General features: G+C 34.4%; 1 protein-coding gene across 1 annotated transcript in view; it reads left to right on the top strand.

The window, feature by feature from the left end:
• Window positions 1-17,042, top strand: part of HSPA4L (heat shock protein family A (Hsp70) member 4 like) — a 55,183-nt gene that overhangs the window by 2,249 nt on the left and 35,892 nt on the right. Inside the window, exons 2-6 of the mRNA XM_003927717.4 lie at window positions 6,905-6,962; window positions 8,604-8,744; window positions 12,501-12,623; window positions 15,098-15,197; window positions 16,046-16,179. Of these exons, the coding sequence (XP_003927766.1) occupies window positions 6,905-6,962; window positions 8,604-8,744; window positions 12,501-12,623; window positions 15,098-15,197; window positions 16,046-16,179 (556 nt within the window). The remainder of the gene's footprint in view (window positions 1-6,904; window positions 6,963-8,603; window positions 8,745-12,500; window positions 12,624-15,097; window positions 15,198-16,045; window positions 16,180-17,042) is intronic.

Raw genomic sequence — 17,042 nt, 5'->3', positions numbered from 1 at the left:
AATACCTATCATTATTAGACAACCTTTAACTTTTCTAATACACCACAGTATTTGATAACACACATAAACTAGCCTTGCAAATAAAATGTTTTTCATATTACAATTGCTTACATCAAGGTAGTATGACATATTTCTAAGATGTGAATACATTATAAAAGGATCCTGTGAAAAGGAAAGAAATGTTTGATTTAGTTGGTTTCAGCATCCATACATTTTTACGTTTGTTTCATTAACATTTGATTACTTATGGGTAGGAGGATCCCATAAAAACCTAGGAGGACAGTTTAATGAAAAAGAACCAAGTTTTGGCCTACAATTAAGGGGACGAAAGGCAAGTAATTTAACCTATTCATTCAAATTCATCTTCTGTAAAGTTGTAATCTTTGTACTAGCCCCTCATCTCCTGCATAAGTTGAAAAGGGAGAGAGAGATTAACATACATAAATTGAAGAGACAAAATAATTTTTCTGAACATTTTCTTATTTAAAAATTATTGCCGGGCGCGGTGGCTCAAGCCTGTAATCCCAGCACTTTGGGAGGCCGAGGCAGGTGGATCACAAGGCCAAGAGATCGAGACCATCCTGGTCAACATGGTGAAACCCCGTCTCTACTAAAAATACAAAAAATTAGCTGGGCATGGTGGCGCGTGCCTGCAATCCCAGCTACTCAGGAGGCTGAGGCAGGAGAATTGCCTGAACCCAGGAGGCGGAGGTTGTGGTGAGCCGAGATTGCGCCATTGCACTCCAGCCTGGGTAACAAGAGTAAAACTCCATCTCAAAAAAAAAAAAAAAAAAAAAAAATTAAAAAACAACATTGATAACAATAGCAGAATGTACAAAATTTGCAAATTGCTTTCTTTTCACCTTGAAATATTGTGGACATCTCAAACTATGGTTCTAATTTACCTCATTCTTTTTGCTAGCTGTATAGTATCCCATTGATTGATTGATTGTCAGGTGATTTATATTAGTTCAGAATGTTTACCATTGAACTGACTGACTTAAGCACTGAAAAAAAAGGTTTAACATACCACTGATAGTCTTTTAAATATGTGGTCATTACAAATTAGTGAGTATAGTTGTGTTCTGATAAAACGTTACTTACAAAAATAGGTTGCAGGTGGTGGTGGTTTGCAAACTTCTAAGCAATTATAATCAAAAGAATTTTAACATTGTTACGCATTGATGTTTGTGTTTGAACCAAGTGAATTGTAGGTAATGAGTTTTTCAAGTAATGTAGCTAATAAATTTAATAGATATATCAAATTTAATGTAGTTAGTATACCTAATCAGCTTTTAAAATATTGTGTGTGGTTTCTACTAATGGCTTCAAGCTAATTTACTTACGAATTACATTTACTAAGCATTTGAAAACTCTAAAATTATTACTGTTTATATGTTGTTAATTGTTTAATTCTTTGTCCATAATGAAAAGTTTGAAAGCTTTGTTATTGCTAAATCATATGTGCCTGGAAGTCTTACATTGTTAAGTAGCAAGCTAGAAACAAAATTGCAACAGTGAGTTTTTTTGAGAACATTCTTCCCCCTTCCCTCTTCCCCTTCTAGGACAGCACTTTTTCCAAATAATTTGAAAAACAATATCCAGATGTTTTCTTAACTACAGAACTTTTTAGATCCCTTAATTTCTTCATAAGCATTGAAATTCTCCAAGAAAGGGATGCTTTTCCCAAGCTTATTTGAACATCTGAGGAATTATATTTCATAGAACACTATTTGGGAAATGATGGTCTAGGGGAGAGGTTCTCAACTAGAGGTGATTTTGCCTCTGAATGGATAACTGACAGAATCTGAGATATTTGGGGGTATGTCACAACTAAGGTTGAAAGAGAGGGTTGGAGGCTAGGAATACTCCTAATATCATATAGTGCACGCAGTACAGCCCCAGTGTCCCAAAGAAGAATTATCTGAGCCAAGATGTCAGTATTGCCAAGGGTGAGAAATCCTGCTCTGTAGACATTTTGGCAAGGATAGTTGAAACTAGTTGCTCAGCCCTTGGTCTAAACCTATGGATTACACTGATATCAGAGGCTAAAGATAGTAACTGTGATTTTATGGAACTAGCAAGGGGAAGAAGGGGGCCGTTTTTAAAGCTTAAAGAGTGAGGATTAAATCCTTAATGGAGATTGATAAGGAGCAAACAAATACAGAGAGTGCTGAGCTCTTAGGCAACAAATCTCTTCTGGTGGTGTGTGTTTTCTCCAACATAATTATTCTTGGCCTTATAAAAACAAGCTTTATGAGAGAGGAAGAAAATTCTAAATTCTAAGGGGAAAATACAAATACAGCCTTCTTAAAGTAACATCTTGTCATCAATTTTTATTCCCCTCTCCTACTAAAAGGAATATAGCATATTAGAAATCTTTTTTGTTTAGAATATTGTGGTATTTTCTGATAATGTGAGATTACCACACAATAGAAAGAGCAGGTGAGTATTAGAGATTTAAGCTGCTTTGAAAACCCTCCTTTTTTTAGCCATAAAATGACATTTCTAAATATAGTAGTTGAAATAATACAAACTATAATATAGATTATTCTGTATACCCTTGGATAAACTATCTTTTTCTGTGAAAACTCTTGCATCAGCCTAAGCTGTATTATAATGTGTCTAGTTCCCTTGTTGTAACTAATGTAAAAGTATTGAGAACAAATAGGTGTTTTATTTATTTGGATTTTTCTGAAAACACTTGGCAGGTATTTTTTTATTTAATGGTTGTAACATCCTGGAATCCTTTTGAAAGAAAATCGAAGGAGTTTGAAGAAGTGCCTTTTTGAAGTGGGATTTCTATGTATTTGAAACTGGGTGTTTCCAAACCTGGTTAAATGACAGATTTTTTAACTTTACAAGTTGTCTTCTTTTAACTTCAGAGAATGTTTGATAATGGTAACTGTTTAGCCTTTGTGAAGTGATACATGTATGAAACATATTTCAAGGAACCTAGCGCTTAGTGATAGTTGAATCTGAATCTTATTTGGCTCTACTATTCCAACAAGTTAAACTTTTGAGAATCAACCTATGAATAAGATCTTCAGGGTAGTCAAAATGATGATAGCCTGCTATTGAAAAATTAGAAGTATTTGGAAGTGTGTCCAAATAATGGAGTTGGGAGCAAGATGGGACATAAGGTAGGCTGAGAAATGGCAAACCTGTGATTTCTCTAATATATGAGTTTTAGGATGGAATGCCAACCATCCACACATTACCATATTGGATATGTAAATTTTTACTCTGGCAGAGAATATGTTGAATCAGGGAGTTATTTGTAAGAGTTGTGAAGATGTCATTTAAGCCACACGATTCCTGCGATACCCTTATTTTCCTGCGATACCCTTAGTTTCCTGTTTTTCACCAAATCACAACTAAAGAACAGTAACTTCCATTTTCTCTTTAATCTGACCATCACTTTTAACATTTCAGTTCTAAATATGTATTTGCTTGGACACCTCAAAGATACCTCAAACTAACATGTTCAGAATAATTGTTTGTGACTGTCCTATCCTCAAACCTATCTTAGAACATTTTCTGTCTTATTGAGTGCCATCATCATTGACCCTCTTATGCAAACTAGAAACCTAGAGATTATTCTTGTCACTTGCCTCTTCCTACTGTCTACTTCAACATTGTCCAACAAAAGCATGTGAGCTACATAGGTAATTTTAAATGCCTTAATAGAGCCGGGTACAGTGGCTCACACCTGTAATCCGAGTACTTTGGGAGGCCAACCAGGGCAGGTGGATCACTTGAGCCTAGGAGTTTGAGACTAGCCTGGGCAACATGGTGAAACTCCATCTCTACAAAAAAATTTTAAAGATTAGCCAATAGTCCCAGCTGCTCAGGAGGCTAAGATAGGAGGATCGCTTGAGTCCTGCGGGTCAAGGCTGCAGTGAGCCAAGATCTGGCCACTGCGCTCCAGTATGGGTGACAAAGCAAGACCCTGTCTTAAAAAAAAAAAAAAAAAAAAAATCTAATATTAAAAAGGCAAAATGAAGCAAGTGAGACTGATTTTACTGTTTTATTTAATTCAGTATATCCAAAATTTTATCTCAATGTATATAATCAGTATTTTTAAATTGAAGCATTTCACTTTTTTGGTATTAAATTTTCAGAATCTAGAGCACAGCCTGAGCCCCATAGAAAGAATTGTCTTGGGCCACACATAAAATACACAACACTAAAGATAACTGATATGCTGGAGAAAAGGTTTATGCATAATTTTCGTGATATCTGCCATCACAGACAAGCAAAAACATCCTTGCATTCAGAGTGTTGGAAACCCATGATCTAGAGTTAATTGTATACTTTATATAAGCACATCTTAATTCAGACTAGCCACATTTGATGTGCACAATAACCACATATGGCTGGTGACTAGCGGCTACTATATGGGATAGTAAAGATCTAGTGTGTCACTCAGTCCTTTGAGTTTCCTCCTAAATAACTGTTTTCTTCTTGTCTTATCTGTCACCATCCTAATATAAATTACTGGTAACTGTTTGCTCTCCTCTCATCAGTTAACACTGTAGTCAATATGAACTCCAACAAACTCTTTACCACTTCTATGCTGTCATCATTTATTCTTCCTTAAAATCTTATTTCCTCGGGTAAGCCTTTCCTGATGCTCTTCCTCTAGGTTAATTCCTGCTGTTACAAATTTTTATAGCACCATGGTCACCGGCTGTTGTATGTTATAGCACATAGTTTACTTACTTTTGTATGAGTCTGTAGCGTTGTGAGATTCAGGAGAGCCAAAACCGTATCTTTTTTCTTTATTATATTCCTAGCACCTAACAGTGTGCCAGGCATATAGTAATTATTAACAAATATCTATTAAATTGACTAAATGAACTTTTTAACTGTTTGCTTTCCCTGAAAATCCAGTAGTCCCCAACAGAGTGTTTTGTTCAGCCTTTGTGGAAGGCACTGCTCTGGAATATTGCCTCTCCAGTTTGTATTAGATATTAGTATGCAGCATCCTCTCCACCATTCAGAAACCTTTAATGAATCCTCATTGCCTACTGAATAAATTTTAAGATTCAAATCTGGCACCTGAGACCCTATATAATCTGGCCTTGATACTGTCTTATCAAATTATCCTATGAAACTAGTCAAGTTGTATTCTTTTTGTTTCCACCCTGGCTGAGTCCAAATTATATTCTTCTAGTCCTCAAATAAGCATTACCCTTAGGAACCATCATTCCACTCATTAAGTACCTTTTTTATGTCCTAGAAAAAGATCTAGGCTAGAATATCTAGGCTAGTGCTATCCAGTAGAACTTTCTCTTGTATATTTGTTCTGTGTATATTCAGTTGTTTGTATATCTGCTAGCTACATGTGGCTATTAAGCACCTTAAATGTGACTAGTCCTGAGAAACTGAATATTCTAGTTAATTTAAATTGTACTAGCCTCACGTGGCTAGTGGCTGCCATCCTAGATACTGCAGATCAAGGAAGTGTTACCTTCCTCTCATGGAATTCACATTCTGGCTTCTGGTTTGGAAATACAGTCACTAAATGAATTGTATCAGATGATGATACATACTGTGGAGAAAAATAAAATCGAGTAAATAGTATGAGGTGTGTGTTGGGGAGGAGCAGGAATGTTGTTTTTATAGGATGGTGAGGATAGATATTTCCAATAAACTGACATTTGAGCAGAGAACTGAAAGAATTGAGAGCACCAGCCATACGGATGTATTTTCTGAACACTTCAGAAAGAAAGAACAGCATTTACAAAGGCCTTGAAGCAAAAGGGTGCTTGACATATTCTAGAAATAGCAAGGAGAACAGTGTGCCTAGATTGAATTTGCAGGGTACAACAGCCAAGGACCGGACCGTGAAGGGCTTTATTGGCTGTTACGGGATGCAAGCTTTTACTTTGTTAGATAGGGCACCAGCGGAGGATAGTTTCATGATCTTAGTTTTTAAGTGGATTACTTTGACTACTATATGGAGAACAGACTTACATACCTATATATCAGGAATGTCTTTTTTCGTAAGACAAATACATATTAAATGTTTTCTCTCCTTTCAAGTCTTAATTCAAGAAGTTGCCTCTGTTATCTAGAAATGATTATTCTCTTATTTCCCACTATTATAATACTATATATTCTATTTTTTTTTCAATTGACTATACATTCTCCAAGGACAGGTATCGTGGCTTGTATACACGGAGTGCCGATAAAATATTTGTTGACTGAATGTAGTTTTCTGTCTTTATAACTGAAATCACAGAAACATTTTCTTGAACCATAACATGAAATGATATTTTGATGAAGATGTTATTCTGTGCTTGCTCTATATTATTATTCTATTACATTTTAATGTGGTAGTTAAAATGCAACAATTTACATAATGTTTACTGTATGCCAATTATTGTTCAAAGCATTTACCTCTATCCATTCTCTTAATTCTCACATAACTGTATGAGCAGATACTATCACTGTCTTCCAGACAAGAAGCCAAAGCACACAATGGTTATGTAATTTCCAGAAAATTAAGTGGCAAATCCAGGATTTGAATTTAAGCAGGCTGTTAATTGACTAAGTGATCTTTTTTAACTGTTTAACTTCCCTGAAATTCCATTGGTCGACACAGTTGGGTTTACTTTTAATGGGTCATAGATCAGTATAATTTAAAAATCAATTTTGGAGATTAATATTGTATTGCCAGCTATTAGGACATTTGTTTAAAGTGTAACATTTATTTTGACCACCATTTTATTATATAGAGAAGCTTTAAAATAAATTTTTTATTTCCATAGCCTATTTTAAAAGAATATATGGTTATATTACTCCCTTTAAATTCATTTTTGTATAAGGAGAAGAAAAATAATAGCACAATAATATAAAAGCATCATGGAACAAACTTTTTATTTTTCTGGTTTAGGGCCTGTATATCATTGGGATCAAGAACCCGAGCCATTGGAAATGCAGCAAAGAGCCAGGTAAATTGTTAATTTGTACGTTTTGACTTACGGAAAGAATTAACTGAATATTCATAACTAAGTTCCATTGTCACGTTGGTAAGAGTGAATAAGAGAGTGAGGAAAATGGGAAAGGTCCTAACATCTTTATTTATTTATTTTTTTTAAGATATAATTTGCTTTGGGTAGTAAAATATTTCTTGAATTTTGTTTTATTTTTTAATATTTTTTTTCGCTGTGAAGTTAGGGTGTGCTACCATGTGACATCAGTTTTTCCCTGAATGGTCCCTCAAGTGACCATCTAGGGAATAATGAGGGACAGTCTATCTAGAACATATATTTCAATGACAGGTAAGTAACATCTTTGTAAAATAGGGTGAGAAAAAAAATGAAAGAACTAATTTCCAGAGTACTTCAACATGGCTACAACTAATTTACATAGAATTTGTTGAAGTATTTGTATTTTTAGGCTTTTGAAATGCATATGATTAGAACATTTACTTTTAACATTTCATGTTATAGATTCATTTTCTTTGGACTTTGATTACTTCTATGAACCAAAAACCCTTAACAATCACTCACTGCATTTTATATGTATCTGGGTCTGATATCTCATATGCTGGCTGACCTTCTAAGTGTATCATAGATAATCAGAGTCTCTAAAAGCAACCTATAAAGTTATTTCTCCTAAGGAGCTAAAGAGAACAACATAGTAATTTAGCATCCCTATAGTTTTCATCTCATAATTGAAGATTAAGGTCTATTTTGCTTTAAAGATCACTAGGAATTCAGCAACTGGATCTCAGTAATATCCTGTAATTTGAGTCACATATCCTAGTTAAAGAAAAAATTGTTTTGCAAAAATGTAAGCCATTTACAAATTAAGACACTTTCACTTAGCACTATGCTACATGGTAGGCATTTTAATTTACTAGCCTAGGAGTGATTCTCAGCAGTGGAAGCAAAGTACTAACTAGTACATGAAGATTTTCACAAAGAATTAGATATGGATAGGAAAAGAAAAACTAGACAATAAAAAACCAGTTTAAGTTAAAACACAGAAATGCAAGTGGAAATAAAGAAGCAATCAAAGACACGGGTTGCATATCCCTTGTAAAAAGTGCTTGGGACAGAAGTATTCAGATTTCATATTTTTTCAAATTTTGGAATATTTGTGTGATGCAGGTTTACCATCCCAAATCCTGAAATCCAGAATGCTTCAAAATCTGAACCTTTTTAAGTGCCAACATGATACACAAAGGAAATCCTCACTGAAGTTTTTAGATTTCAGATTTTTGGATTTGGAATGCTCAACCTGTACTAATTCACTAGAGCAAAAGCACTGAGAAAACCAAAAGATGAGTTGTAGCTATTTATTATTTAAAACATTTTAAAAGTTTGTTCTTTCTCTTTTGAAGACATTAATTTTGAATCTGACATTCCCAGAATAGGTGGAGAATTTGGTAGGCAAGTGTTAAGATGTTGTACATTCACATTGTATGACTTTACCATCAGTTGGAAACCAGAAAAAATGAATGATTATGTGTAATCCTAAACTTGGATATGTAGGATAAAGGAAGCTGATGGTTGTCAAGTATCGGGATAGTATTTTATTTTGCATTTAGTAGGTAACTGATAAATACAAATGTTTACTGCCAACAGATAGTCACAAATGTAAGAAATACAATTCATGGCTTCAAAAAGCTTCATGGGCGGTCATTTGATGATCCCATTGTACAAACTGAAAGGATCAGGCTTCCCTATGAACTGCAGAAGATGCCTAATGGAAGTACAGGAGTTAAGGTAAGCTTTATATTCCCAGGATAACAAACCTATCTTCAAATAAGGGAAATCCAATATGATAATATTGCTATTTGTAGTTTGACCTTTTTCCTCTAGATACACTACCTACACACTCATGAGATAGTCATTTTTGTTATAATTTTAGTGAATGCCAGGAAATCTAATTTACATAATTTTTAAATTGAATTCATACTTTTACTGTCAAGGAAAAAGTTATTATTTGGAGACTCAAGAGAATAGTTTTTAGGGGATAAAGATGAAAGTATATAGGATTCAGAAGAGTGGATCAAAAAAAGTATGTTAATTGCTGTAATGAGTTTAATGAGTTCTAATTTAGAAGAATCTTATAACATAAATACTAAAGCATACATTTCTTCCAAGTAAGAAATGGATTCTGGATTTTTAATTTTACATTCTGACATAGTTATAGATTAGTTAACCAAAACATGTTTGTGTTTATTTTTTTTCTTTTTTTTATTTTATTTTATTGCATTTTAGGTTTGGGGGTACATGTGAAGAACATGTAAAATTGTTGCATAGGTACACACGTGGCAGTGTGATTTGCTGCCTTCCTCCCCATCACCTATATCTGGCATTTCTCCCCATGCTGTTTCTCCCCAACTCCCCACCCCCTGCTGTCCCTCCCCTATTTCCCCCCAACAGACCCCAGTGTGTAGCGCTCCCCTCCCTGTGTCCATGTGTCCTCATTGCTCAACACCCGCCTATGAGTGAGAACATGCAGTGTTTGATTTTCTGCTCTTGTGTCAGTTTGCTGAGAATGATGGTTTCCAGGTTCATCCATGTCCCTACAAAGGACCCAAACTCATCGTTTTTGATGGCTGCATAATATTCCATGGTGTATATGTGCCACATTTTCCCTGTCCAGTCTATCATCGATGGGCATTTGGGTTGGTTCCGGGTCTTTGCTATTGTAAACAGTGCTGCAATGAACATTCGTGTGCATGTGTCCTTGTAGTAGAACGATTTATAATCCTTTGGATATATATCCAGTAATGGGATTGCTGGGTCAAATGGAATTTCTATTTCTAGGTCCTTGAGGAATCGCCACACTGTCTTCCACAATGGTGGAACTAATTTACACTCCCACCAACAGTGTAAAAGTGTTCCTATTTCTCCACATCCTCTCTAGCATCTGTTGTCTCCAGATTTCTTAATGATCGCCATTCGAACTGGTGTGAGATGGTATCTCAATGTAGTTTTGATTTGCATTTCTCTGATGACCAGTGATGATGAGCATTTTTTCATATGTTTGTTGGCCTCATGTATGTCTTCTTTTGTAAAGTATCTGTTCATATCCTTTGCCCACTTTTGAATGGGTTTGTTTGTTTTTTTCTTGTAAATCTGTTTCAGTTCTTTGTAAATTCTGGATGTCAGCCCTTTGGATGGGTAGATTGCAAAAATTTTTTCCCATTCTGTTGGTTGCCGATTCACTCTGATGACTGTTTTTTTTTTTTTTGCCATGCAGAAGCTGTGGAGTTTGGTTAGGTCCCATCTGTGTATTTTGGCTTTTGTTGCCAATGCTTTTGGTGTTTTGGTCATGAAGTTTTTGCCTACACCTATGTCCTGAATGGTTTTGCCTAGATTTTCTTCTAGGGTTTTTATGGTGTTAGGTCTTATGTTTAAGTCTTTAATCCATCTGGAGTTAATTTTAGTGTAAGGTGTCAGGAAGGGGTCCAGTTTCTGCTTTCTGCACATGGCTAGCCGGTTTTCCCAACACCATTTTTTAAACTGGGAATCCTTTCCTCATTGCTTGTTTTTGTCAGGTTTGTCAAAGATCAGATGTTTGTAGATATGTTGTGTTGCCTCCAAGGCCTCTGTTCTGTTCCATTGGTCTATATCTCTCAGAACACATGGAGCTACTGTATGGCCTAGAAATTCCACTCCTGGACTTATAGCCAAGAGAATTAAAACATATGTACACACAAAACCTTATACATGAATGTTGATGAAAGCATTATTCATAATAGCCAAAAAGTGGAAACCATGCAAGTGTCTATCAGCTGATGAGTAGGTATACAAAATGTGGTGTATCTTACCACATAGAATATTATTTGCCCATAAAAAGGAATGAAGTACTGATTACGTGCTACAACATATATGAACCTTGAAAACATGCCAGGTGAAAGAAGCCAGATACAAAAGATCACATACTGTATGATTCCTTTTATATAGAATGTCCAGAGTAGGACAAATTCATAGAAACAAAGTCAGATTAGTGGTTGCTAAGGGTTAAGGGAAGGAAAAATAGAGAATGATTACTAATGGGTAAAGGATTTCTTATTGGGTGATGATGACCAGTGCACAGCTTTGTGAATATACTGAACTGTACACTTCAGAAGGACAAACTTAATGCTGTGCAAATTATCTTAAGCTGTTTTAGTAACTAATTTTAGACTGATATATGTGTTACGGATGTGTACACAGTTTCGTTTTTAGAAGAGGGTTCTGAATAAAAGGTGGATGATTAATTGTAGTAAGGAGACAGAAAGCTGTTAAAATAGTTGAGGAAGACATCATGAGAAGTTAAAGACCAGGAACGAATTATGAAGTCATATTTTAGGTGAAATTTTCAGGTTACTAAAGTGAGAACCTGGATGCATTATGATAGTGACAACTGAGATAGAAAATAATACTCAGGTATCTTTTAGATATGATAAGCTCTGGTTAATAGTTACCTAGAGCAGTTTATTGTACTCCAGTTTAAGATTTGAACTACTTTGTAAGTAGTTTAACTTCTTAAAGTGAAAATTAATAGATCAGGCTTTGGGAATAGGCTGAGAAAAATAGAATAACGTTTTTAAGAAAGGCAGAACCAAAGTTTTGAGTAATAGAATTTTTATACATTCATAGTAAGTGCCTGTAAGCTAGTAGAAAGGGCTTTGAAACATCAGTCGATCCTGTGTTGAACTGTGTCGTCTTTTGAAGACTTAAGAAAATCAATATTTAACTCCTCAAGCATGTTATCCATTTATTTTTGATACATTTATTTAAATATATTTTATTTCATTAAACTTCTAGAATGTTCTTATACGAAAGAATACTGCGTGATCATGCCTCCGATAGTCAGAATAAGACTGATTCGTTTTCCCTTATTTCTGTGTGCTTGATTTCTCTCTGCTCCCCTGGTTTAAAGGCAGTAATTTGGCATAATACTTGTTTTTTATCTTTCTTGTAAATAGGTTTGGAAACAAATGCTTATCAATTTTAGGTCTGATTCAAAGTAAATCTTAAGTCATTAGATGCACACATTTAACATACTCATATACATAAACACATTGTGCTGCTCGAAAGAGTGATGTTCTCGTTTCCTTTTCCCAAAACTGTATGACTGAAGCTTTCATTTTAAACCCAGGGAGAGTTCTGACTTTGAAAAGAAAGATTATTTGATATTTTCCTTTTCATTGTTTGCTGTGTCACACTTGGAAAATGAATGTTAAAAATTGTTTTTGTGGGAAGTGGGGATCTGAGAGGGTAGAGACTACATTTTTGAAAATACTTTGCTTGGTTATAATACGGCGTGTAAGGTACTGCAACCTCAGAAATGACAGGGTCACTGTTTTTAATGAGATCATGATTCTAAAATGATAGTCTTTCTGGGATAAAACTTCCTTGAGCAAGGGTGAGGAAGTGTGTCTTTTTCATACTGTATATCTATCGCATATAGAGTAGATGCTTACTCAATATTTGTTGGATAAACAAATGACTCTTAATAAATATCCCAACTTTTGGTGTTAGGTGCGGTACTTAGAAGAAGAGAGACCTTTTGCAATCGAGCAAGTTACTGGAATGCTGTTAGCCAAACTTAAAGAGACTTCAGAAAATGCTTTGAAGAAACCAGTGGCTGACTGTGTCATTTCAGTGAGTTTTACTTCAGTAATGAATACCTTTGAATTACATTTTTCAGTGTATTGATGTAATTTTCTTCTCTTATACATTTTGCTCTTACCCAGTAAATAACTAAATCCATTTTACTCTCTTTAAAAAAAAAAAAAAATGCCTTATTTGCTAAAGGTTAGGATTGAATTTACAATAAAATCAATTACGATGATCAGTAACTCTTGAAAAATTGTTATGTAACTAGTGACTAATGCCATCTGTTATTTATCCCTAAGTATGTTCTCAGCAATTCTTACCTGTGAGGACCTTAATATTTTATAGCAAAGGTTGAAAATTTCTAGTTGGGATTTTGAGGTTGCATATCAGGGGAAAAAAGATTAAGGATTCTTAACAAAACATTTAAATTATTTGCCCTGTCTTATCTCTTGAAGTCCCATTAAACATAATTAACTGGTTCTAACCTACATGTTAACTAAGTTGATGTATTCTTACTATTAAGCCTGACCACAAAAGTTCAAACATCTCATGTCATTAGAAAAACAGAATCAGATTATGAACTTTTCAGTGAGTTTAATAATCAATTTTTTTCATAGGCATTTGGAATTTTTTAAATGAGAGAAAAATATTAAAGCTTAATATTTTATTTTCTAGCCATTTAATAATAGTGAATAATAGAGTTTACCATTGACCAGGCACTATTTATAGGCATTTTAATCCGTTTAATCTCAGAAGCAACCTATGAGGTAGGGATATTATTAACCCTAGTTTTACAGATTTAAAAAGTAAGACACTGAGATGTCAGATAACTTGCCGAATATCAACACAGGTAATATAGTGATAGAGCCAGATAGTTAATTCCCAAGCCCATACTCATAATTTTTATGTTGCCACTTGAAAAGGATATGTTAGAATCATACAAATTTTAGAGATTCATCTTAAATTCAAATCCATTTCTATTTAATTGTACTTGCTTTTACTTTTGTGTCAGAAATTCATGTCAGAACAGAGTAATACAAACTTTTGACCATTATTAACTTTGTGGTTAGCACAGGAGATCCATTGTGAGCTCCACAGGGGCAAATATTTTTTCTGTTTTGTGCTGTTTTCCTGGTAGTTAGAAAAGTACCTGGCTTGTAAGTGCTCAGTGAATATTAAATAAACCATGCATTATCACTTAAGAGTTTTGTCAGGAGGATAATACCAAATCAGATCAAGAAGTTTACCAAGCAAAATTTAAATTATTTTCCTATTGCCAATCTGTTCAATGAAATCTCTAAATTCGTAAAACAATAAAATTAAAGGAAACTACTTATTGAAACTTAAACTTGGAAGAGCCCCAAGCTATTTTTATGTGAATAGAGTTAGTAATTTGCTTTTTAGAAATTGTTCTATATGCCAAATTAAAGTACTTCTTAGTTTGATAAAACTAGGATACACACACACACACACACACACACATATACATCTTTATATGTTTTAAGACTGAGTTTAATTTTTAAATAGAGATGTATTTAATGGGCTGGGCATGGTGGCTTATGTCTTTAACCCCAGTAATTTGGGAAACCAAAGGAGGAGGGTTGCTTGAAACCAGGTGTTAGAAACCAGCCTGAGCAACCATAGTGAGACCCAGACTCTACAACTTTTTTTTTTTTAATTTAGCCAGGCATGGTGGCACACACCTGTAGTCCCAGCTACTCAGGAGGCTGAAGCGAGAGAATTTTTTGAGACCAGGAGTTTAAAGCTGCACTGAGCTATGATCACACCAGTACACTTCAGCCTGTGAGGCAGAGCTAGACACAGTCTCTTTAAAAATATGTGTGTGTGTGTGTGTGTGTGTGTATGTGTGTGTGTGTGTGTACTTTTTTTTCAATGTTGTTTGGTGATTTTTAAAGGAAATTCATATTTATCACAAGTTCCCTGCAATGTATTTCCCCTCCTTTGAAATATAATCATTTCAAACAGTTAGGACTATGTTCTTCTGGTTGGGTGTATATACACACAATAATGAAGTAATGTTATACGTGCCCCCTTTTTTTTTATTTTTTTTAACATAATTAAGATAGTGTTCCATGACAATTCATATCTACCTGATTCTTTGTAACAGCTACATAGGATTCAATTATATGGACATACCATAATATATTTCTCTAATCTCATTTTCAGACTCTTGAGTTCTTAGGTTTTTATTATGAAAGATGAGAAAATATATTTTTAATAGATCAGACTAACACAGGAAGTATTTAGATTAACAAAACTTAGGCAACCCTGCCGTATAACCTTACTTTAAATTAGTTAATCATACTTTAGGTCAGATCTTTATGGTATAAATATTGTCAAATTTAAAAAATAAAAAAGTCGTATTTTTCTTCAGTTATTTACTTAGAACATTCTTTGACTTAAACTGTATATAAGTTTTAGGATAATTATTTTATATTTTTCAGTTGATGAAATGTTTAAGTAAAACACTATGCTTAACTATTATTTTTAAATACTAGATTCCTAGCTTTTTCACTGATGCCGAGAGAAGATCTGTGATGGCTGCTGCCCAGGTTGCAGGCTTAAATTGTTTAAGGCTGATGAATGAAACTACTGCAGGTAAGCACTTTGCAATTTGAAAATCAGTATAAGCAAAATACTGTTACAGTTTTTTTCTGACTAATAACAAAGCATTTTTTTTTAAAACTCTGAGGCAAGAGGATTGCTTGAGCCCAGGATTTGAAAGCAGCAGTGAGCTGTGATCACACCACTGCACTTCAGCCTGTGAGGCAGAGCTAGAGACAGTCTCATTAAAAAAATTTATATATATATATATATATATATATACACACACACACACACACACGTACACACACGACGTACGTGTGTGCATCGTGTATGTGTGTATATGTGTGTACTGATTCTTCTAAGCTTGTGCCTTTGTAGTAGAACTTTTTGGAAGAGGTTAAATATGTCTTAATGGCTTTACAAATCATGACTATTATAGATATTATAGAGTTAATAATTGAGTAGGGAAAAAAATAAAAATAACATTATTGGCTGGACACAGTGGCTCACGCCTCTAATCCCAGCATTTGGGAGACTGAGGCAGGCAGATCATGAGGTCAAGAGTTCCAGACCAGCCTGGCCAACATGATGAAACTCCATCCCTACCAAAAATATAAAAAATTAGCCGGGTGTGACACACACCTGTACGGCTGAGGCAAGAGAATTGCTTGAACTCAGGAGGCAGAGGTTGCAGTGAGCTGAGATCATGCCACTGCACTCCAGCCTAGGCAACAGAGCAAGACTCTGTCTCAAATAATTATTAACCAAATTATGAAAAGTTAATTTAATTTGAAGATAATATGTATTACTGTACTGCATATTGCAGTGTCAAAGTGACATTTTTTGTTGTCCAAGTAATTGCTGTGCTAGAATTAACGTAATTCTTTGTTCTTACACAGTTGCATTGGCATATGGAATTTATAAACAGGATCTTCCCCCATTAGATGAGAAACCAAGAAATGTAGTATTTATTGATATGGGACATTCTGCCTATCAGGTCTCGGTTTGTGCTTTTAACAAAGGAAAACTTAAAGTAAGTAAATAGTTTGCTATGTTTACATATATTAAGAGCACAGACTAAAGGACCATAATAGCTGGGTTTGAATCCTGACTCCTGCCCCTTAAACTATGACCTCAAACAAGTTATTTAATTTCTCTAAATCTTAAGTTTGTTTATCTGAGCACAACAGTAACTACCTGGTAGCATTTTACAGGACAAAATGAGTTAATGTATATAAATTTCTTGGAATGCCTGGCATAGAGTAGCTGCTGTAATATGTATTAGTTATTTTTATTGTTGTTTCTATTTTTAGGTTGTTAATGAAGTCATCTATCAGGGAGCATAAACTGTTTACCTGTAACTATACTTAAGGGAAGCATTTTCCAAAATGATTCCCGTTGATTTTAGAAACCTTTTTATCCAGGTGTCCTAATGATAATTTTACTTCTATGTGCTTCTTACAAATTAGGATTTGTAATCACTTTTACATTGATCTTTGTCCAAACTTACGATCTCTCTCCAGTATGCACAGAGTAGAGTTTACTTAGGAGATAAACTGCAACACTGTAAGAGCATTCTATTTCAATTTATTTTACTATAATAACTTCTTTGTAATCAGAAAATTAACGGGAAATGACTCAGACTGAATGTAGGGTAATTTTCAGTATAAATTGACTTAATCCTTGGCGTTTAGCTTTACACCCCTTAACTTATTTTTAAAGAACTTTTTTCTTTCCTAGATAACTTTGTAGTGAAATGTAACTTTTAGATCACAGACCCGTTTGAAAATCCGATCAAGGCTATAGCCCTTCTTCCCAGAATACGCATTTGCACTGCTTGTATACCAAGATAATTTTGCATTTATTTTGGGTAATTACTGGACTTCATGAGAAGTG

The sequence above is a fragment of the Saimiri boliviensis genome, chromosome 3 (genome assembly GCF_048565385.1).
Source record: "Saimiri boliviensis isolate mSaiBol1 chromosome 3, mSaiBol1.pri, whole genome shotgun sequence".
NCBI classification, from domain to species: Eukaryota; Metazoa; Chordata; class Mammalia; order Primates; family Cebidae; genus Saimiri; species Saimiri boliviensis.
The sequence above is the reverse complement of the archived record's forward strand: the minus strand, read 5'-3'. Positions and strand labels throughout refer to the sequence as shown.